At 42.6% G+C, this 23294-nt stretch overlaps 1 protein-coding gene across 1 annotated transcript in view; it reads left to right on the top strand.

The window, feature by feature from the left end:
• Window positions 1-4834: 4834 nt before the first annotated feature.
• Window positions 4835-23294, top strand: part of ANTXR1 (ANTXR cell adhesion molecule 1) — a 246169-nt gene continuing 227709 nt past the window's right edge. Inside the window, exon 1 of the mRNA XM_079940437.1 lies at window positions 4835-5310. Coding sequence (XP_079796563.1) covers window positions 5159-5310 — 152 coding nt within the window. The 5' untranslated portion in view covers window positions 4835-5158. The remainder of the gene's footprint in view (window positions 5311-23294) is intronic.

The raw sequence follows: 23294 nt of genomic DNA, 5'->3' as shown, positions 1-23294 counted from the left end.
ATGGCAATGTGGTCAGGATAGCAAACTTTGTTTTCGAGAGCTTGACAAAAGGGGCTCAGTCAAATGTGTTGGAGAGTGGGGGACAAATAAGGGAGAGTGAGTCACTGGAGGCTGGTAGACAGGAAGGTCATATTTAACAATTTCTGTCTCAAAGAACGAAGACTGGCAAATTCAGTAGAAAAGTGATTAGAGTGCGGGGCTAAAGCCTTAAGATGGTCAGTGTAGTAAGGCAAACTCTCCAATTTTTTGGAAGGCAGCGAACTTAAAATTCTTAGTATTCTTAAATATCTTAGGATCCTTCTTTGTGTCATAAAACATGCGAACATTCACAAGTTAACCCCCTATCCCTCTCTCTTCTTGAAATAGAAGTTTCCCCTTCCTAGCAACCCAGTGCAGTCTAATGTCCCCATGCACTGCTCCACCGGCATGCTCCTTGTTGACAAGATGACACGTGTCAAGTCAGTGGGGTTTTCTCAGGGCTTATGGTCTCAACTTCCACAGAATGCAGCACTGTTGATGCTTCTTCATTCAAGAAGCTCTTCTCTGCTTGACTTCCAGATTATCACTCAGGCACATCCACGTGCATGGTTAATTTGCCCTTGTGTTTCTTCAACCCCAGAAATGTCTATCCACAGCCCAGGCATCATTTATAGTGTTCTTCCACTGACTTGAGTTTGAGAGGCAGAGGAATTCCTTCCAAACCCCATATGGCTTTCTCTAGGGAACTTGGGAAGGCCAGTCAATCTCCTCCAGGAAACAGGAGTCCTTGGAAGAGATTAGAATCCTGGACAACCTCAGTCCAATCAGAGCACTGAGCATTCCCTCGAGATGATGATAACCTTTGCATAAAGGAATATTGATACTTGAACATCTGTGAGCTGTGAATTTAATCTGGGACATGCTAACAGGAACCCATTGGATACTCTTCCCAAGTTCTCCTCCAACCTCAAGTGACTGATCCACCTCTCCATTTCCCTACATGCACTAATTATAAGTCTGTTACATCCTCACAACCAAAGGAAAATATTGCCAATTTGAAGAACCTGAACATGTCTCCTCTTGTGGACCTGCTGAGCCACCATAGTGGTATCATACCAGGCACTTCATTTATCCTGTTATAGACTCTGGACACCTTTGTTCTACTTCAACATTCTCTGAGAATAATCATATCTCCACAGCTCAATATCAAGTTCACTTCATGGGCATATTTGGAGGACATCTCTCCATAGTGAGTGAGGCTGGCACAAAACCCTCTAATTGGAAGGTGCACCTGGAATGGATTTCTCTGGGCTAGAGAGAGAGTGAGAGAGAAGGGTAGAGTCACTTTTAAGATCTAGAAATGGTCAACATGTATTAACAGACCTGTATCTAGAATATTGAAAGAAAGGCAGAGACAACTTGGTCATTCAAGCATCTGAATCCCTCTAACTACCTTTCTGTCTTCTAAAGCATCATCTTTGTCCCAGGGGAGAAGCTTCCACTCTCTCCCCTTTTCCATAACTTTGTTTCATACTGAATTTCCTTCCTCCCTGAGAATTCCCTCACCTATCTTTAATAATGGTGTCTGTAACTTTGAAGAGTTCTATCAGGACTCTTCTGATCCCCTGCCAGACTAACTTTCTAAACTATAAACGTCTAAATACATTACCCTGTCAACCAAACTCGAAAGGACCAAAGAGGTCCCTAGAGCATGAGGATGAGAGAAGACATTCATAAACTTCCCCCAAATCCCTTTCCAGTTCAAGCCCTTTCCTATTCTTTGCCAATCCTGTCACCCACAAATGTTCTCTCCATTATGTTTTTCTTTCCTTTTTTTTAAAGATTTTTTTGATGTGGACCATTTTTAAAGTCTTTATTGATTTTGTTACAATATTGCCTCTGTTTTATGTTTTGTTTTTTTGGCCACGAGGCAAATGGGATCTTAGCTCCCTGACCAGGGATCAAACCAACATCCCCTGCACTGGAAGGCGAAGTCCCAACCACTGGACTGCCAGGGAAGTCCCTTCGTTATGTTTTTCTACCTTGTATTCCTTTCCTCTCCTAATCAGTTTCCCCTGGATTTTCTGCTTTCATCTACCCACTTAATTTCTACAGATTTTCCTCACCTTCATTTTCATAGAGCTGCAGTGAGACCAGGATGGGTTTTCAATCCTTTGGGAGGGAAAGGGTATGAGAAAAGAAGACTTGGACAAGTTAGAATATTTTAATCTCCCCCAAATTATTTTTTTCTGAGAGTAGTTATTAGTAGGTATTTTTTTAAAAAGAACAGTTTCCTGGTCAAGTAAGCCTGGGAAATATGGTTAGACATTTTTCTCACCTAAAGATAGCCTGAAAATTTTAACATGGTAATGGGCATTTATTAGTTGACTATTATTGCATAACAAGCTACCCTCAAAATTAGAGGCTTAAAACACAAATACACATTCATTCTCTCATAATTTCTGTGGAACAGGAATCTGGGATTGACTTGGCTGAGTGGTTCTGGCTTGGAGTTTCTCATATGGTTGCAGTCAAGATGTTAACCAGGACTGCTGTCATCTGAAGGCTTGACTGGGGCTGGAGGATCCACCTCCAAGAAGGGCCACTCACATGGCGGGCAGATTGATGCTGGCTTTCAGCAGGGGATCTCAGTTTCCTACTACACGGGCTCCTCCATAGGGCTGCTTGAGCAACCTCATGACATGGCATTGGGCTCCCCAGAGAAAGTGGTCCAAGAGAGCAAGGAGGAAACTACAATATCTTTCTTTTCTTTATTGAAATATAGTTGATTTATAGTGTTGTAATTGTTTTAGGTTTACAGCAAAGTCATTCATATCTATCTATCTATCTATCATCTATCTATTCTTTCTCAGATTCTTTCCCATTATAGCTTATTACAAGATATTGAATATAGTTCCCTGTGCTATAATAGGACCTTGTTGTTTACCTATTTTGTATATAGTAGTGTGTATATGTTAATCACAAACTCCTAATTTATCCCCCCCCTGAAACACACTTTCTCCTTTGGTACCCATAATTTTGTTTTCTATGTCTGTGAGTCTGTTTCTGTTTTGTAAATAAGTTCATTTGTATTTTTTTAAATTCCACATATATATTTTAGATTCCACATATGATATTTGTCTTTCTCTGACTTACCTCATTTAGTATGATAATCTCTAAGTCTATCCATGTTGCTGCAAATGACATTATTTCATTATTTTTTATGGCTCAGTGATAGTCCATTGTACACATCTTCTTTATCCATTCAACTGTCGATGGACTTTGAGGTTGCTTCCATGTCTTGGCTATTGTAAACAGTGCTGTTATGAACATTGGGGTCATACAGCTCAATATCAGAAAAACAAACAACCCAATCAAAAAACAGGCAGAAGACCTAAATAGACATTTCTCCAAAGAAGACATACAGCTGGCCAACAGGCACATGAAAAAAATGCTCAACATCACTAACTATTAAAGAAATGCAAATCAAACCTACAATGAGGTATCACCTCACACTGGTCAGAATGGCCATGATTAAAAAGCTTACATATAATAAATGCTGGAGAGGGTGTGGAGAAAAGGAAACCCTCCTACACTGTTGATGGGAATGTAAATTGGTGTAGCCACTATGGAGAACAGTATGGAGGTTCCTTAAAAAACTAAAAATAAAGTTACCATATGATCCAGCAATCCCACTCCTGAGCATACATCTGGAGAAAATTCTGATTCAAAAAGATAAATGCCAGTATCTTTTATGACCTAGTCTCAGAAGTCGCACACCATCATTTCCGCAGTATCTTATTAATTACACACAGATCAGTCTCATTCAGTGTGGGAGGGGAGGTGTGAATACCAGGAGATGAGGAATATTAGGGATCATTTGGAAGGCAAGCTGGTGCAATGCATTATGAATCTCCAAAACTTAGAGACTCTCAAGCAGAGGGGAAGATGAGTGTCTGGAGAAAGAATCCTGAAAAATGGAGCAAGAGTGTGTATTGAGGATTCCCAGAATGGAAGACGTATGAAGCTAAAACTGAGTTCTGGCTGGGAACGGGGGCCCAGAGCCCACTCTAAGGAGGATCCCTCACTGCAGAAACGCTCGCACAGGGCTTCCCTGCCAGTCCCAAACCTCTTGGAAGGTTCACCCTCTTGTAAGCTGTTTACTTCCTCTGTCCGAAATCAAAGATTGGGTGAAAAAAAGTCAAAGTTCACAGGCTGAAAAGAACTTATCACAGAATCTCTAAACTCTGGAGATGAAGACAATCGCTAGAGCATACTCAGCTGTTCCAGGCAGGAACAGCCTTCTGTGTCGGACTGTTTTTGCTTTCAGCCACATGACCGCATCCCAACAGTCTCTTTTATGATCTGCGCTAAGTGTATGGTAAGGTCACTTGGATGATTCAGATCACAAAGGCCCGTTCTTCTCTGCTCATTTGCCCAGTGTCTTGTTTGCAAAGGTCCCAGCCTGGGGTCGGAGCCATAGTGCTCGGAGTAAGTTCTCATCAAACGTTTACAGTGACCTTATTAGCGGACGTAGGACAGGAAAGGAAAGGGCAAGGATAAAAAGGCTAGCGAGTGAGAAAGAAGTAGAAATGGGGAAGAGGTAATGCAGAATGAAAGGGAAGATGCGTGAGAAAACGGAAGGAATAAGAAAACGGGCACACCCACGCTCTCTTGAACGCGGAAGAGTGCTTTGCCGTCCTTGGCCACAAGGTGGCACCCTTTGAACTTTCTTCCCGCATCAAAATAAGAAAGGGGGGTGGGTAGAGAGGAGGGAGAAAAGGCAAAGCACTCCCCCAATCAAGAACAATTTGAAAACCCACCCCATAATATTTAAAATCTGGGACAAAGAACCATCAGCACGGAACTGCTTCAATTGCAAAACCTCAGCGCTGCCTCCGGAGCGGCCTGCCGGCCCGAGTCAAAAACAACCCCTTTAAAAAAGCGGACTACAGCGTTGGGATTCTTGAAACCTGAAACCTAGAAACAGAATCTTAGCGGAAACCAGAAGGAAAACCTTGAACTCCTCCAGACAATTGCTTCCGGGGAGTTTCGGGAGAGCGAGGGGGAATAAAAGGCCCGAGAGGAGAGCCCCTCGGATGGCGCGCCCTTGAGGGTCCTGGCGAGTTCGAGGAGCGTGGGAAGGAGAGGACCCTACCCTCTCCCTGGGCTGCAGGTCATGGCCACCGTGGAGCAGAAAGCCCTGGGCATTGGCTTCAAGTGTCTCTCTTTGGCCACTTTTGTGCTCATCTGCGCCGGGCAAGGGGGACGCAGGGAGGAAGGGGGTCCAGCCTGCTACGGGGGATTTGACCTGTACTTCATTTTGGACAAGTAAGTGCCCTGAGTTTTCCACCCTAGTTTAAGCTGGTGATGCTTTCTTCCCGGGCTAGGCTCCTTGGCAGTGTGGCTTTGGGACAGGCACGCATCTCCAGGGACCAAGAGGGGCCGCGGGAGGCGGCGGTGCCCCCAGCGCTGCGCCTTTGTGGACGGGGCGCGCCTCCCCCTCCCTCGCCGCTGCCCGAGCCGGCGGGGCAGGCGTCGCTGCTTGTTCTCGGGACAGATTCTTTCCTGCCTTGCTTTCTCTTGACCGAGGCGCGTGAGTCTGAGGATGGCAGTGTAAGGATACTGTTGACCTACTACGTTTCCGTGAACCCTTTCCATTTGCTTTAGAAACCTTGGTGAGAAAAGCTTGCTTACGAGAGGCAGAACTTTCAGGCACGTGTAAAGTAAGAGGCGTGGGCTTTTAAAAGTCAATCGTCTCTTGTTTAAAAACTGTCCTACATATTGCTTTATCTTTGTTCCTAATGATAGAATGTAGGCTGACTGGGAAGTTAGTGAAAATACAAGGCGGATTTCTCCACCCCGGCACCATTGAGTTTGAGGCTGGGGAGTTCTTTGTCGTGGGGACGTTCTGTGCCTTGCAGGGTGTTGAGCATCCCTGGCCTCTGCCCACTAGATGCCGGTACTACCCCCCTCCAGAATCTCCCCTGCACCCCTGCCCCCCATCCCGCGCTGCCTCCACCGTCTCTCCACGGTGACAAGCAAAAATGTCTCTAGAAGTTGCCAAAAGTCCCCTGCGGGTATATTCCTCCTCCCTCTCGGCTTGAGAAACCCTGATGTAGGCGAATTCAAGTTCTTGGCGATTTGACTCGTGGGCTACCAGGGTGGTGGAGGAGCCCTGGTTTCCTTGCGAAAATGGATGAGGCTTCAGGACTGCTCAAGGGAGAGCTGAACTCTGACCAATCGCCCTTAGATTTGCCAAGCCACAGTCATTCAAGGAAGTTTCATGCTATCTACTAAAAAGCAGCTTTAACAATAAAAAGCCCCTCAGAGGAGATCCGTGCTAACACTGGTGTGCTCCCCACTGCCAGGACGGGCGCTTGCTGTTACAGTGGTGGGGAGATTAATTTCACAGACTGGAAAGTATTTGCGAGTTGGAAAAAGAGTCCTGCAAAATAAGCTGGCCAGCTAGACACCAAATGTGCTTTGCAGTTGCCCCTGGAGTTTGAATTTTTCCGTAAAGGCTGTTTTGAACTCCAGATTCTTTGGATGAAAAGGGAGATCTCTTTCTTGGAGATTTATGAGAAGGTGGATACTGAAAATATACTTCCATGCTAAGAAATGGAATGTCTTTTGTTACTTCTAGAGCCTGGGAGCACCAGCTCACAGATTCAGAGACTGTGTCTGAAAACAGTCAGTGATGCCTATCATTGTTCTTTTAAAAAAAAAGAAAAAGAAAAAAGAAAAAGAAAAGAAAGCCAGTTCAGAAGAACATAGAGGCAGATTTGAAAAAAAGGACAGAATCACCATGTCTCTGAATGGAATAACTCCACACTGTAGAGATATCAACTCTTTCCAAATTAATTTATAAAATGAATTAAACTTTAAAATCAGAGTTCTGAAAAAACTTATTTTGGTGGTGAGAGGAATTTAGCAAAATGATTCTAGGTTTATCTTAGAGGGAAAAAAAAACAGGTAATAAGAGCTAAAACATTTTGGGAAAAGAATAATGAAGAAATACTTATACCTCCAAATATTAAAATGTATTGTGAGGCAAATTAATTAAAGAACAGGATGGTAAAGGCCAAAGAATAGGTATACATAATAGAAAATCTAGAAATAGATCCAAGGACATGTACTTCCATTTAGTGGAAGTTCAAATCAGTGGAGAACGAATTCATTATTTTTAAAAATGGTTTTTGAACAAATGGTTGGTAACATGGGAAAAGAAAAAGGTTAGATTTATACTTTACCCCACACACAAAAATAAATTCCAAGAGGTTTGAAAATTTAAATGTTAAACATTTCATTTTAAAAAGGAAGTGTTGAAAGAATTAGAAGAAAATGTAGATGAGTATTACTGTAATCTTAGATTTAGAGCTTTAAAAACAGAGTAGAAACAATAAAGAAAACTACAAAAAGATTTAAATATATTAAAATCTTACATGTCTATAAACGAAAAATGCCATAAATAAAAGATAACAAGTTACAAAAACTTTTGCAACATAAATTCACCTCTGTAGAGTAACCTTAATATATAATAAGCAGTTTTAAAAAGATCATCCCAATAGAAAACAGGCTTACTATATAAATAACTCACACAAAAAAATGAAAGTCAATAAACAAAAAAGTTCAACTTCCCTAGTAATCAAGTAAATGGAAAAATCAAACAAGATGTAATTTTTATTAAGTTGGCAGAGATTTTTAAAGAATTATAATATTCAGTATTGTCCAACTTGTGGGAGGGAGAGCCACTGTCATATCTTACTGACGAAAATATAAATTTGTTTGGTCTTTCTAGACTTGTGCTGTCCAGTAGAACTTTCTGTGTTGATGGAATGTTCTCCATCTGTGCTTTCCAGTATGGTAGCCACTAGTCCTATGTGGCTATTGACGCCTGAATTGTTCCTAGTGGGACAGAAGAAAGGAACTTTCTATTTTATTTAAGTTTAATTAATTTAAATTTAAATAGCCACATGTGGCTACTGTATTGGATAGCACAGACAAGAAGATAATTTGGCAACCTGTATCAGAGGAAAAATCCAAGATAGTCAGAAAGAGGTGCCCATGCGTATGTGCATGGCAGTGCTGTTTGTGATGATAAAGCTGAAAATTACCTAAATGTCTAACAACAGCGGATTTAATAAGACATGATACACACATGATATTGAGTACACATGTTATGCATGCTTGTAAGATATTTTTATTATTTATTTATTATTATTATTTTTTTTGGCGGTACACGGGCCTCCCACTGTTGTGGCCTCTCCCGTTGCGGAGCACAGGCTCCGGACGTGCAGGCTCAGCGGCCATGGCTCACGGGCCCAGCCGCTCCGCGGCATGTGGGATCTTCCCGGACCGGGGCAGGAACCCACGTCCCCTGCATCGGCAAGCAGACTCTCGACCACTGCGCCACCAGGGAAGCCCTGTAAGATATTTTTAGGAGAAATACTTAATGCTCATAATATACTCTTAGGTGAAAATACAGTTACCAGACATTATACACTGTGATTCTGCCTTTCTAAAAATATAAACACGCACATGTATATGTCTCTATTTACCCAATATGTAATAGTATTTGTCTGTAGAAAGTAGGATTTTTAAATTCTTTTTTTACACTTTTCTGAATCTTCACATTTTTCTGCAAAGAACATATATTACTTTTATATTCAACCAAAATAAGTTATCCTGAGTTTTTAAAATCTATTTATTTATTCATTTATTTAATTTTTGGCTGCATTGGGTCTTTGCTGCTGCATGCGGGTTTTCTCTAGTCGCTGAGAGCAGAGGCTACTCTTGGTTGCGGTGGGCAGGCTTCTCATTGCGGAGGCTTCTCTTGTTGCGGAGCGTTGGCTTCTAGGTGCACGGGCTTCAGTAGTTGTGGCACATGGGCTTCAGTAGTTGTGACTCTCAGGGCTCTAGAGCGCGGGCTCAGTAGTTGTGGCGCACGGGCTTAGTTGCTCCGCGGCATGTGGGATCTTCCTGGACCAGGGCTCGAACCCATGTCCCCTGCATTGGCAGGTGGGTTCTTAACCACTGCACCACCAGGGAAGTCCTGTCCTGAGTTTTTAAAAACTCACTTCAAGTGTGAGGAGGCTGTCTAACCAGCCTGCTGAGCTCCAAGCCCCTCATGATGATAGAGGATGCTGCCTCTTTCATGTTTAATCCTGGAGTACATTTCTAAAGGCACCATAGGATCCTTGGCAATATGTTGGGGACCCAAAAATGTTCCAGGAGAAAAATGGTGGGGAGACCTTTACAAGTACCTACCTTTACCTGGAGGTGGACTCCTCTGACTTCCTTTGGTTGTCCTATTGCTTGAAGAGAGGGACATTTTTGTGCTGAATGAGAAACTTGCTAGAGCTTGGTGTGATAAGCGTGTGTACCTCCAGCTTGCCATCTCGAGTCAGGCTAATTTATGGGATTGTGGAGCCCAGAGCTGGGGGATGGACCAAAAGGCAGTGATAGCAAACAGTCCCCTGGCTGGTCCCTAAAGACATGGTCTTCCGTCCTAGAAGGAATCTCCCCAAACAGTGCTGTCCAGCACCCAACAGTCGCAGCGTGCAAAGGGAAAGAATTCTGATGCGTTTTTTTCCTTGGGCTTCTAAGATCCTCTGGCCGTCAACACACTGTCTACAGGCTGAAACCAACGGCTCAGAAGGCACTGAATTCACCATTCTTCTCCCAACCCCTCAACTCCCTTTTTTCCCAGCGAATGGTTCTCTTCTTTTCTGTGACATTAAATCTCAGCTTATTTCAGCTTTAAGCAGGATGTGTCTCTGGCCTGGAAGAAACCCAGATTATACATTTAATGGAACGTCATGTTTTCTCAACCAGAAGCAAAGACTTCATAATGATAACCTAGACTACCACAGCAACACAATAGGGCATTATTAGTGGCTTTGGCGACGGGGCTGGCGGACTGGGCTTCACAAGGCTTTATATGATGGAATTTCATGTTCATTCGAGCATGCTTTTCTGGTTACAGTCAGGAAAAGTAGACTGCTGGGAATTCAATCAGGGATTTGAAAAGTCAGATTTAGAAGGGCTCTGTGCAGAGGAAAACAGTCAAGGAGCAGCTGGCCTTCCTAAGTCTTCCAGGGGGTCCTCTAAGATTAATGCACCCAGTTGACCAACCTCCAGACATGAATGTACCTTTCCCGTCTTGCAAGGCTCTTCTGTTATTACACTAGATATTTATGTATCACACATCGGTCTGTTTTATGGAGAGCTATTAGTCACCTAAATGGAAAAAGTGGATTCTCCATCGTGAGTCTGGGGAAGTGCTGGCTGTATTCATGTGTGCCCTACAGACTTCAAAAATAGCATGGTGGGATGGGGCAGGAGTGGAGGAGATGGTGTGCTGGAGGATGGCAGTAAGCCCTGAAGAGTTGATTTCTAGGACTTCCCAAAGCCACAGCCTGTCAACCAATAAATCCTTCCATCTGCAGAGGCCCTCTACAGGCTCACCGTGTGTTGCTTCCCCATTAGACCCCCCAGCTCCTTCCTCCATGACTTCCTTTTTGTTCAAGACCAATTTTCTCCTTCTCTTTTCCCCATACAAGGGGACCCTGTCTTGCCATTCACCCAGATCCACAATTGGATGGTCACGTGTGGTGATGATCTGTAGGGCCATTCCTATGTGTTATACTCCAGGGACATGGTCATTAAACAGATTTTTATAACGTTAGACTGGGAACCTCACCACCTTCTGGGTTCCCAAATATTAACTTTCAAAAGAAATCTTTAGAGTCGAAACTAAAGTCTCCCAGCACTTACGCCATCTCACAAATGTCCCAAAGACAACCTTGCTTGGTCGCTAGGGCAAGTGCTACTGTCTCTAATTCACAGATGAGAAAACTGTTTAGTCTTTGTCAACCCACCGGATTAAGTGACCTGCGGAAGGACCTAGGATTAGATAATGACAGAGCTGGGACGATGTCTGCCGCTGACTCTCAGCCCAGCTCTTTCCACTCATCACTGCCCTGGGCAGTTGGGTCATAATGAGAAACACATGGCAATACTCCTGGGTAGATTCCAGGAATTAAAACCCCCTGCATCAGAGTTTCAGGAAATGATGGTATATTAGGCGGTCAAGGTTACTTAATTGAGGAGCTACTGCTCTGCTGTTAAATCGGCTGTAGTTGATTGAAAGTATCAGGGACTCCGACCCTATGCAGCCCACAGAGATGCTTCAGAGGTCTGGGGCTTAACTGATGGATAGGACTCTGAGGACATCTGATTATAATGCACTGAAAGATCCAATGAATTAATAATTTGTTCAAATTGAGTCTGACGGAAAAGGGAAATTCATCTCTGTAGATGTGTTAAAACACAAAGACGTAGCTTTTTTCAGAAATGCTTTGGAAGAAGTCTTCCAGTAACAAAAATGCAAACTTGACTCTCAGTAAGGAAAACAGAGTCCATTAGAAGGTACCTTGAAAATGCTACAATAATAATTCTAAGAGGCAACAGGGAAAAAAAGTTTTTCAGGAGCCAGGAATGTCTTTTTTTTTTTTTTTTTTTGTATTGAGATGAACTCTGTGGCTGATTTTCAGTGTTCCTCCGACTAAGTTCCAGATTTGGAGAGGACTTATCAGGTCAGGTAATAGTTAGTAGAACTGCCTGCAAATTGGAAGGTTTGGCTTATGGTTCAAAATAAAAATAAATAAGACAAAACTCTTTTTTTTTGTTTTGTGTTTCTGTCTGAGTCAGCCAAGTAATTCTAGTTTCCTTAGCTGTGGAGACCTGGTAAGTGTTAAGCTGAGAACAGAATCCTGGAGTGCTGGAGGAAGGCACCTGTCCTAAAATAACCTGCCACTATCTTCAATGCTGAAGGACTCCCAGTGGTCCAGGAACAAACTCTGCCACCCCTTAGCGAGACTTGGCTGTCACATAAGTGCAAATAAGATTTGCTTTATGCTAATTTAGAACGTGTGTCTAATTTTTGATGTGTGGCCAAGAGCCTAGATTTCACCTCTCCCAGTGATTACTGGGCAACAAAAGACAAAGTGGGTACTTGGATATTTCCTAACATGTTTCCCAGACATGCCAGGTTTGTACTGAAAATAGTAACTAGATTTCTTCCATTTGGAAGAGCTGAGTCTTTCATTCATTTGGCGTAAATATGTTCTCAATTCCGGTCACAAGTGTGTGCTCCATTAAAAGTATAGATGACAATGCCTATTGCAAACAGTGTCCTATTCTGGGTGCTGTAAGGAATGGAAGAGAAGCAGGAAGCCGTCCCAGACTATTTGCTTTTTACGTAGAAAGACATTAGAAGGACTCCAGGCAGTCGAAGCTAAAGGCTCCAGTGAGGATTTGGGACAGGGGGGCAGGTAAAGTCAATTTTAGATCAATAAGGAGAAGAAATAATAAGGTTTTCTGAGCCCTTGCCATGCACTGCATAAGCACTTTGCCTGTATGATCCCAGTTAGTTATCTCCTTCGCAACCACGTAAGGCCAGCACAGTCATGATCACCGTTTGACACATGAGGAAACAGGTTTAACGAGGTTAGCCAATGTCAGTGTAAGTGGTGAACTCAGCTTCAAACCCAGGCCTCTCTGACTCATGATCTATGCGCAAGATGAAAAGAATCTAAACATGTAAGAGAACGTTGAATCAATCAGGGTAGGTTAGGTTATGCCGTGGTAACAAACAATCCCGCAACTGTCAGTGACACAAAACGACAAAGGTATAAACCTTTGTAATCTCTGCCTCTGCTCCACGTCTGGTGAGGGTCAACAGGGGCTCTGCTCAGGGTAGTTATCTGAGGGCTAGGCTGGTAGAGATTCCTTAACACCAGCTTCCACCATCACAGCTGCAAAGGAAGGAAACGCTGGAGAGTCTCCAGCTGGAGCACTGCCAGTAAATTAATAGCTTGTTCAGATTGGATCTGATGGAAAAGGGAAATTCAACTCTGCAGAGTTGTGCAATGACATGTATCCTTCCACTCACAAGCCATCAGTCAGAACTGGTCACGTGGCTTCACCCTAAAGAGGGTGAAAAAACATCATCCTGGGACTTCCCTGGTGGCGCAGTGGTAAAGAGTCCGCCTGCCAATGCAGGGGACACTGGTTCAATCCCTGGTCCAGCAATATCCCACATGCCGCAGAGCAACTAAGTCCATGTGCCACAACTAATGAGCCTGCGCTCTAGAGCCCACGAGCCACAACTACTGAAGCCCGCCTGCCTAGAGCCCGTGCTCCGCAACGAGAGAAGCCACCGCGATGAGAAGCCCGCGCACCGCAACGAAGAGTAGCCCCCGCTCACCGCAACTAGAGAAAGCCCGTGTGCGGCAACGAAGACCCAACACAGCCAAAAATAAATTAATTAATTAAAAAAAAAAAGTCATCCTCCTGTGTATCTAAAAGGAGAGGAAAGCCAGATATGGGTGGGCATTAAGCCTCTAGTACAAACCTTTAATTACACACTGCTTTTGCCTGAGTAAGCAAGAAAGGAGTAGTCCCTGGGAGAGGATAAAGAGGTAAGACTTCTGGTACAGAGTCAGTGTTGAGCCATGTTTTAGATGGATTCATCAACCTGGAATTATGATCAGACATGACAGCTCAAATGCACCCATGAGGCAGCGATGGCCCCTTGCTTTTTTCCTCCCTTTCCCATTGCTCCCATTCTTTAGATGAAACATTCAGTGCCGTGGGCAGGGGATTAAATTAGATTAAATGGAAACAGAAATGAAGATGAGACATGCTTCCTTGATAGCTAAGTATTACACAAATATATTTGAAAGCTAAGAATCCCTTTGCCCGTAGTTTGTGGACTGTGAGGGAATTTGAAAGACGGTGAGGGGAGAGCAGCCCCTGGAAGACAGCGGCAGCCAGGCCGAGAGGATGCTGTTCATTGCAGAGGCTAATTCAGACCTTGAATCAAGAGTATCTGGGTTCCAGCCAAACGCCTTTCTCAGTAGGGGTGTCAATTGCCATTTTCAGTGGGACAGTTTTTCACCGTGAGGGACTGTAGGATGCTTAGCATTTCTGATCCTTCTTTTGTAAATGCCACTAGTCTTCCTAGTTGTTGTGATATCCAAGAAACAAAAGCCTCTACATTTATCTCTAAATGCCTTCCTGTGAGATGGTACCATCCTGGTTGAGAACCCTTGACTGAAAGAAAGCAGAGTAGATCAAGGCATGCCAGCGAAGCCAATTCCAAGCATGGTAGGACTACATCTGAGCAGGAAGAACATTTGTCTGGAGGAAGAACGAGGGAGTCTTCAATGATAAGAGGGCCAGTGAGAACTGCGGACCTTGGAAATGAATGTGCTAAACCAGTGGCTCTCAACCAGGGGCCAGATCAGATCCTCAGGGGCCTGGGGCAGGCGTGTATATTTTGGAAAAGCTTCCCAGGTGATGGTGATGTGCGTCTGTCCCTCCCACAATAAATCATGAAAGTGAACAGGAAGACAAGAAAAGCTGTCCCATAATGATGGCCTTGTTCCTCTCTCATGAGGGTGTAGCTGAGGCAGTAGATGCCTGAGAACTGGATGCCAAGCAGAGTTCTTATTTTAGATGGTGGTAGGGGAAGCCCAACCTGATATGGAGAGGAAGAGCCAAGGTCACAGATAGGCCATGCTTTGCCCTCTTTTGTTGGCAGGTCCTACCGTGCGTGCAAACACATGAAGGCCATGGTGTTTGCTAGGACAGTCCTTTGTTTCCTTTCTTTCAAGACTCCTGGCATGAAATGTGACCCAGTGCCTCATGGGAATGAACTGAGCTCAAGCACAGGGGGTAAGAGAGCTGACTTTGGAATCAGGCATCTCTGGCTTCAGATACCAACTCAACCCTTCACCAAGCTGTACAACCTTGAGCAAATTATTTAGCCTTTCCGAACCTCAGTCTTCTCATTAATAAAACAGGCATTAAAATTTCTGCCTTGCAGAAGTGTCCTAAAGATTAAATAATATTAGATTAAAAGCTTTAATGAAGCATTTGGTATGTGAGTGCCCAAGATGATGATGATGATGGTGGTTCTGGTGGTGACCGTAGTGGTGGTGGTGATGGTAGCGGTGATGGTGATGGTGATGGTGTTATTGATGGTGGCAGTGATGACTACGATAGTAGAGCTGATGGTGATGGTGGTGGTATTGATGGTGTGCTAGTAGTGGTGATGGTGGTGGTGGTGGTGATGGTGTTATTGATGGTGGTGGTGATGACTATGATAGTAGAGCTGATGGTGATGGTAGTGGTATTGATGGTGTGATGGTAGTGGTGATGGTGATGGTGAAGGTGGTGATATTGATGGTGGTGGTGATGGTGGCAGTGATGACTATGATGGTAGTGCTGATGGTGATGGTGGTGGTATTGATGGTGTGGTGGTGGTGGTGGTGGTAATGGTGGTAACTACCCCTAGGGAAAAAGGATGTTGTCCTCTAACAAAAGACACCTCCTTAGGTTATAAGCAGGACTGCCTGGCTAGGGTAAGGAATACATCAATTCAATTCAGTATTTATCAAACTTTGCTAAATTTATTTTATTACAAAATGCCTATGACATGTCCCTGGCTCTCAAGGATTTCACAGTCTAGTAGAAGAAGCAAAGGGCTAGGAAAACAGACTTGGTGAAATAATGAATTTCGGTTGAGATAAGAGAGGCTTAGGAGACTTCCTAGAGAAGGTAACTTTGGATCCAGACCTTGAATGTTGAGCAGGATTTTGACAGGTGACAAAGTAAAAAAAAAAAAAAATGATGACAAAGGGGCCATACAAGAAAGCAAAGTGACACATCCTCTTTGTGAAGTAAACATGACAGAGAGAGGGACAGGAAAAGAATCTGGAAAGAGTGGGTTTTTTCATATCAGCAGTAGGTTATGAGATTATGTCAGAGGATTGGGGATAAAAGAACAAAAGAAATTGAGTACCTTTGTAGGGTGGAGCCTCAGGACTTGATGAACCGTTGGCTGTGAGTGAATGGGAGAGGAAAGAGTTGCGAGGGGAAGGAGTAGGTTTCAGAAGGAAAAAGGAGTTTGGTGTGGACGAATTGAGTCTGAACATGTGGGACATTTGGGTGAAGGTGTCGAGTAGGCAGTTGGATTTATACCCTGGGAACTGAAAATAAAGACTGGAGTGTTGTTAGCCCAAGGGTGGTAGTTGAAAATATGGAGGGATAATAAATAATATGGAGATAATATCAAGATAACATCAGGATTTAAAAATGTCAAGAAGAGGTGGAGTTTAATGAAGAAAATGGCCAGGGTCCAATCTAGAGGAATTGCCAACAGGAATGTCTGGGCCAAAGAAGAAACTCCACTAACCAGAGCCGAGAGAAGTTACCAGACAGTCGGAGGAGAAACAGCAAAGAACTCTTACCACTGGGGCAAGGAGAGAGAGAATTTCAGTGGAGGGTGACCAACTAGATGTTTTTCCCCTAAAATCCATCTCTATTCCTAGTCTTGGTAAACAGCATCACCATAAATCCAGCCACATAAGTCAAAGATCTGAGAGTCTTTCTTATACTCTAAGGCCTGACAATATCTGCTCCCACATCTCTGCCATTACCTTAGTTCAGGCCATTTGCTACCCAGTTCGCTGAAATGTTCTCTACATTGGTCTCTTTACCTCCTTTTTTTTTACCTTTCCCCCTACCCTATACTCTCGACACTGGTACCAAATTGATCTTTTTAGAACACAGATTTTAATCTTGACATCATCTCCCCCAACCCTTCAACCTCTAAACACTTCCAAAGTTCTTTCAGTATAAAATTTATACTCCTTAGCGAGGTATCCAAGAGCCTATTGTTCCGGCCACTATGTTTCCCTTAGCTTCATCTCCTACCACACCCCACACCCTTGCAATGTCCAGCAAAACGTGCTGTGCAGTTCCCTGAACTAACCCATGCTCTTTCTTGCCTTTAGCTGTAATGCCCTTTAACACCATTTCCATCTTTATATGGGTGATGCCCTCTTATCCTTTGAGATGGTGACCGGCACTTGGTCCCCTCCCCTCACTAGCTGTGGGCTCCCTGTGGTACAAAATATTGAGAACGGTCATCTCTTTACATCTCATCTTTATTCAAAATCCATTCCTTGTTCAGGATCCCTCAACCCCATAACAACGCATATCACATGATAAGCAGCAGAGAGGTCCATTATCAAAAGATGGAGAAGAAAACCCTTAAGTGTGTGTCCTCTGAGGTCTCATTCAAGGGCCTTATCTTCTTTTCCTCAAACCCTGCTGCCCAACCATATACAGTTCATTCCTGTAGGAACCACCTAGAACAGGGCCTTCCCAATACCTTTTGGCAAAAGATTATGTTCAGAAGTATAGTCATCATTCCTTACATAAAAGATAATGCAAATACCAGGTTTATGGAAATTATATAACAAAGAAGAGAAAAATGAATTATCCTAACTGTAACTATACGCCAGTCACAATAATAAGCAATATAAGGTAAAAGGAAATACAAGATACCGTTGGACAGCCATAATCTAACCATAAATAAATGAATGACCCAGTACATTCCTGGATTGTGCTTGTCCCAATATAATTATTATTTTTTAAGATTTATTTTTTATTTATTTATTTTTGGCTACATCGGGTCTTAGTTGCGGCACACGGGATCTTCGTTGAGGCATGTGGGATCTTTCGTTGTGGCGCGTAGGCTTCTCTCCAGTTGTGGCATGCAGGCCCCAGGGCGCATGGTCTCTGTAGTTTGTGGCACGCGGACTCTCTATTTGTGGCCCACGAGCTCTGTAGTTGTGGCGCACAGGCTTAGTTGCTCCATGGCATGTGGGATCTTAGTTCCCTGACCAGGGATTGAACCCAGTCCCCTGCATTGGAAGGTGTATTCTTTACCACTGGACCACAAGGGAAGTCCCCCAATGTAATTATTAGTGGCTTCCTAGTTTACTCTTGAAAGTGTTTCAGTTTGGATTTTAAATTATATGGTCATCCTGATTATTAACTGTCATAAAAGACACTATCAAAGGAACAAGAGGAGAGGGTTGAAAGCCAAATGGGTGAATACCCTTGTACACCTTATCCCATTAAAATGGGCAACCAGTTGGGGACTCCTGATTCCATTCAGGTACCCCGATTTTAAGCTGTCCCTGGCATTCCCCACTCCCAAATTTCCATAACAGTTTGTGGAACTTCTCCAGTACTTCTCCCTAACGAAACATTTAACGCTATGAATTGGAATTGTGTCTTTCCTGACCCGTCCATGGGGAGGCAGTGTTGCTCATGTGTTAAGAGCACAGGTTTAAACACCAGGAAAGAGTCGTAGGAGAGTAATGTTTAGACTAAGAGCATAGACTCTAGGGTTAGAATTTGAATCCCAACCCTACCACTTACTAGCTATGTGTCCTTAAGCAAGTCACTTAATCTCTTTGTGAACTCAGTTTCCTCACCTGTGACAAGGGAGCTAATAGTATTATCACATAGGGTTGTTGTTCTCAGAGCTGAGTCCTATGCACACGTAAGAAGGGCTCATTAAGTGCTAGCTATTATTATTAAATGGCAATGAATGTAAAGTGCTCAGCCCAATGCCTGCTGCTTAGTAAGTACTCAATACATGTCGTGGTGTAATTACTAATCTTTATCGATCCTAAAGGACCTACCAGGCATTAAAAACCATTTTGCTGAATCAATACATATTCTCTGTTGTATTTATGCGTACTACAAATACACCCAGCAAGAAAGAACTGAGAAAGGGCCTATGCTTTAGCAGAAATAAAGGCACTGGTGACTTTTGGAAGTGCTGTTTCAGGGCACCATAAATGCAGACATTAAGATTTAATGAGCTGCAGGGCTTACTCTGAGATGAGAAAGGAAAGAAAGTTTGTTGATGACTTCTGAGAAAGAAGCTGGGCATGGACAGTTAGCTTCTCACTGCCTCTACCAACATCATCTAAAACCGCCCCATCTCCCAAAAGAGAAAGTCTTAAGGAGGCATCTGGGGTAAGCCTGCATCAGGTCCAACCACTGAGGACAGCAACACTGACATGCAATACACTTGTAAGAAATTACACTAGAAACCAAGCAGATGGGTTGAGTTTGAAGGAGGTCAGCTGGGGTCTACTTTCAACTCTGTTGCCAAGCTAAAAAAGAAGAATGTAGAAGAATATTATGGAGGAACCCCAAGAACAATCCCCAATCTGGAAGTGAGTTTGAAGTCAAGAGTGGGACATAAGGGGGAGGAGAGGCATCTCCGTAGAGCCCTGCTGCCCTTGTGCATCGGCATCACACAGAGGCAGCTGTGCTGGACAGTCGAAGGGGAAACCAAGCCACTAAAGAGAGAGTGCGTGAACACCAGGCATCTTCGTGACAGTGATTCTGTCCAGCATTGCTGAATCCTCCCCGTAGATCTGAGCTTCCAGGGAAATGGCAGAGTTCTGTCTTTGATTATGTGGATGCAGCAGGGATCAGGAATGAGCACAGTGTGGAGTAGACACCAGGCCAAAAAACCCGACATATGGCAAGCTGGAATTGGCGTAACCGTGTCCAAAACAAACCCACAAACCTTGCAAGGATTAGGTTCCTTTGTGAGAAGTGATGAGGAGTTATTCCATTCCCTGCTCTCCCCTAATTGATGAAACAATAACGTAAGCTTACTTTAGCCTTTAAGATCAACTCCCTTCCCCCAGATTAAGTTCTTAGAGAAGTTTATAAGTGCGAAGACAATGCCGTATATACATATATATATACACACACATGTAGTATTGGGGAAGCAGATAGGAGACCCAGTTACACCTTCCCATATTGAAAGATGAAAATAGGGCCTACAAGATTTTATCAACTGAAAATAAGTGGTGAAAACAAAATTCCTGAGGTAGAAGAACATGTTTATGGAAAGAATTTTCAACAGCAAAAGAGGTCAGTTTTACTACCATATGTGTTATGATTTTGGTGAAGTTAAATAATAAATTTGTGAAACAGGTGATAAAATATGAAAAGAGAAGAAAAGGGATCTAGAACAGTTAAAGATATATAAAATAGACGGGAAAGTGTAGTTATAAAGTCACCTCAGAAGCAGTAAAGAGCAGAACTGACAATGAAGAAAATAAAGGATGAAGGCGTGTTTGAGAAATCCTCATACTTTGAATAGGAAATGAGTTATACAAAAGTGATGAGAGAGAAGATGATAAATAATGAATGACAAAAATAGATATCCAGGGCTTCCCTGGTGGCGCAGTGGTTGAGAGTCCGCCTGCCGATGCAGGGGACACGGGTTCGCGCCCCGGTCCGGGAAGATCCCACGTGCCGCAGAGCGGCTGGGCCCGTGAGCCATGGCCGCTGAGCCTGCGCGTCCGGAGCCTGTGCTCCGCAGTGGGAGAGGCCACAACAGTGAGAGGCCCGCGTACCGCAAATAATAAATACATTAATTAATTTTAAAAAATAAAAAAATAAAAATAGATATCCAATATATCAGATAATTTGGGTTGCTAAAATATAGTCCAGAAGAAACATTCAGAGATTTGATTGAAGAGAACTTTCCTGATTAAAAAACAAAAGCCTGAAAATGTAGACTGAATAGGCTTATCAAGTAATAATCAAAATTAATTAAAAGAGATGAATACTTAAACATTTCCTGGTGAAAATTTTTAATTTCAAACACAAAAGAAGAATTTTATGAATGGGAGAAGAAACAGGTTACCTACAAAGGTTCTGCAACATTAAATGGTGCAGAACTTTGATGGATAAAGTTATGACCTAAAGTGTGACACCTGTCAATATGTCACTTACATGTGAAGAAAATAGAAAGACGTTTTCAAATACATATGGATTCTTCTAAAAAGGGGAGTAGGGATAATTTTCTTCAAGAAATTACCCAATGAGTGAATCAAGGCTTAAAAAAAGCTTTAAAATAGAATAGTGATTATATAAAAGAAGCTGCGACGACCATCAAAGCCATTTAAACAAATATATGTCTCGTTAGTATTTTCAGTAAATTTTGAGATATTACATCAACAAATAAGAGCAGTCTGTCATGAGAAAGGAACAGCTGAAAATAAGAAACTTTTGGAGAGAAAATATGCTGTTTCTGAATATTCAAGTTCATTGGAAACAATGACCACCACACTGAATATTGCAGAAGTAAATTCAGCTCATCAGAAGACAGTTTAAGAAACTTTGTCCAGAACTCCAGCAGAAAGAATACAGAGATTAAAATTATGAGACAACAGATAAGTAATACAAAGGCTAGGAACATATATATAAATATAAATTCTAGGAAAAGAGAACATAAGAGATGCAATAATAAAAGTTCATTTTCCTGAGCTGAAGAAAGAGTGAAGTCTTCAGATCTAGAGGACTTAACCAAATACTCAGCCTAATTAATATGTTTAAAGGATCCAAATGTACACAGTCTTAAATAAAAATTTAAAATATAAGAGTACACAGAAATGTCTACATTCTTCCAAAGAGGAAAATAATAGGCATTCCATCTCCCACAAAATAAAAAACCAAAACTCAGAGTGGCATTAGACTTTTTTTTTTTTTAGTCTACAACATTAAATGCTCAAAAAACCTCAGTAAAGTCTTGAGTGAAATGTGATATTTAAATTCCATAACTAGGTTTCCTAAGACATAAAAATTCAAAATATATACCACCCACATAACCTTATTGAAAAATGTCACTTGAAAATATTGATATCAAAATGGACAACGTATTAGAAATAAAGGATATGAAAAAGACATGGTGTACCAGAAACAGAAGTAATGGTCCCAGAAAAGTTAATAAGTCACAATACTGTTATCAATGAGGTTATACAGCAAAATATAAAACTTACAGAGTGGGGCTTCCCTGGTGGCGCAGTGGTTGAGAGTCCGCCTGCCGATACAGGGGACACGGGTTCATGCCCCGATCCGGGAAGATTCCCACATGCCACGGAGCGGCTAGGCCCGGGAGCCATGGCCCCCTGAGCCTGCGCATCCGGAGCCTATGCTTCGCAACGGGAGAAGCCACAACGGTGAGAGGCCCGCGTACCGCCAAAAAAAAATAATAATAATAAAATAGAATAAAACTTAATGGATTCTCGAAAGTGAAAGTAAATTTTTTAAAGCAGGATAGAAAAAAAATTCTCATATTACATTCATATATATCCCCCCAAAACTGTCATTTACTATATCGAACTCCCAAACTCCTCCTCTTCCTCCCAAGCCTACCTACTGGGTAGTAGGAGGGCTGCAAATCCTTAAATTTTGAACCAAAGTGATGATAAGAGTCCAATGTGATTTTTTAAAAATTTTTTTTTTGCGTTACGCGGACCTGTCACTGTTGTGGCCTCTCCTGTTGCGGAGCACAGGCGCCGGACGCGCAGACTCAGCGGCCATGGCTTACGGGCCCAGCCGCTCCGCGGCATGTGGGATCTTCCCGGACCGGGGCACGAACCCGTGTCCCCTGCATCGGCAGGCGGACTCTCAACCACTGCTCCACCAGGGAAGCCCCAATGTGGTGATTTTTAAAAATTCCTTTAGGTGAAATGTTCAGTCTTTGAGATTTTTCCCCTCCTCCCAACCTCCCCAGTAGAATCTCGACACTCAAGAGGGACTGATTTGCCCTTGGGGGTAGGTCCTTTGGCTTTGGACCAAGTTGGTTTCATGGCAAGTCCTATCACATCTTCAAGGAAAAGAAAATTTCAATAAAGTTCAACTCTCCAGAAAATAGAAAAGATGAAGTTTCCCAATTTATTTTAAGAAGCTAGCATATATCTGATATCAATATCTACCAAAGATAACACGTATAAAACTTCAGACCAAATTTGAATAAAAACTTTAAATCTGAAATCAAATATCATTAAAACAAAACTAAAAGTACAGTAAAAGAGTAAAAACTTATTCTAGGAATGCAAGAGTGCTTTTATATCTAGGAAATGTATTAAAATAGCACATTTATTTTGAATGCTGAAGATGAAAACCAAATTATTTTCTCAGTAGAATCTGAAAAGACATCTCTCTGAATACTTGTGTTCAAAGGATATAGAGGATATGAATAATAATTAATGGGATTGACTTAATAAATATATTTTGAACCCTATATCCCACAGAGAATAAACTTTCCTTTCAAATACCCATGAAATATTTATTAGGTAGCAAAGAATGCCTCCATATATATCCCAAGGCATAACTTTTCCAGTCCACATTCTCAGCAATAAATAACAGGAAATGAATAGTGAAAGTACACTAAAGCTTCAGCTACCAGGAAAAAAAATATAGATTTTTATATTATCTTGTCATGAGGAAGACTGAAAGAAAGTGACTGTCTAGGACAGAGGTTAGCAAACTATGGCCTGCAGCCTGGTTTTCTAAATTAAATTGTGTTGTCATTTAGTTCATGTTCCGTCAATGGCTGCTTCCGTGCT

This window comes from Stenella coeruleoalba (assembly GCF_951394435.1).
Source record: "Stenella coeruleoalba genome assembly, chromosome: 13".
NCBI lineage: Eukaryota > Metazoa > Chordata > Mammalia > Artiodactyla > Delphinidae > Stenella > Stenella coeruleoalba.
Note: the sequence above shows the minus strand (reverse complement) of the source record. Positions and strands in the feature narration are given on the sequence as shown.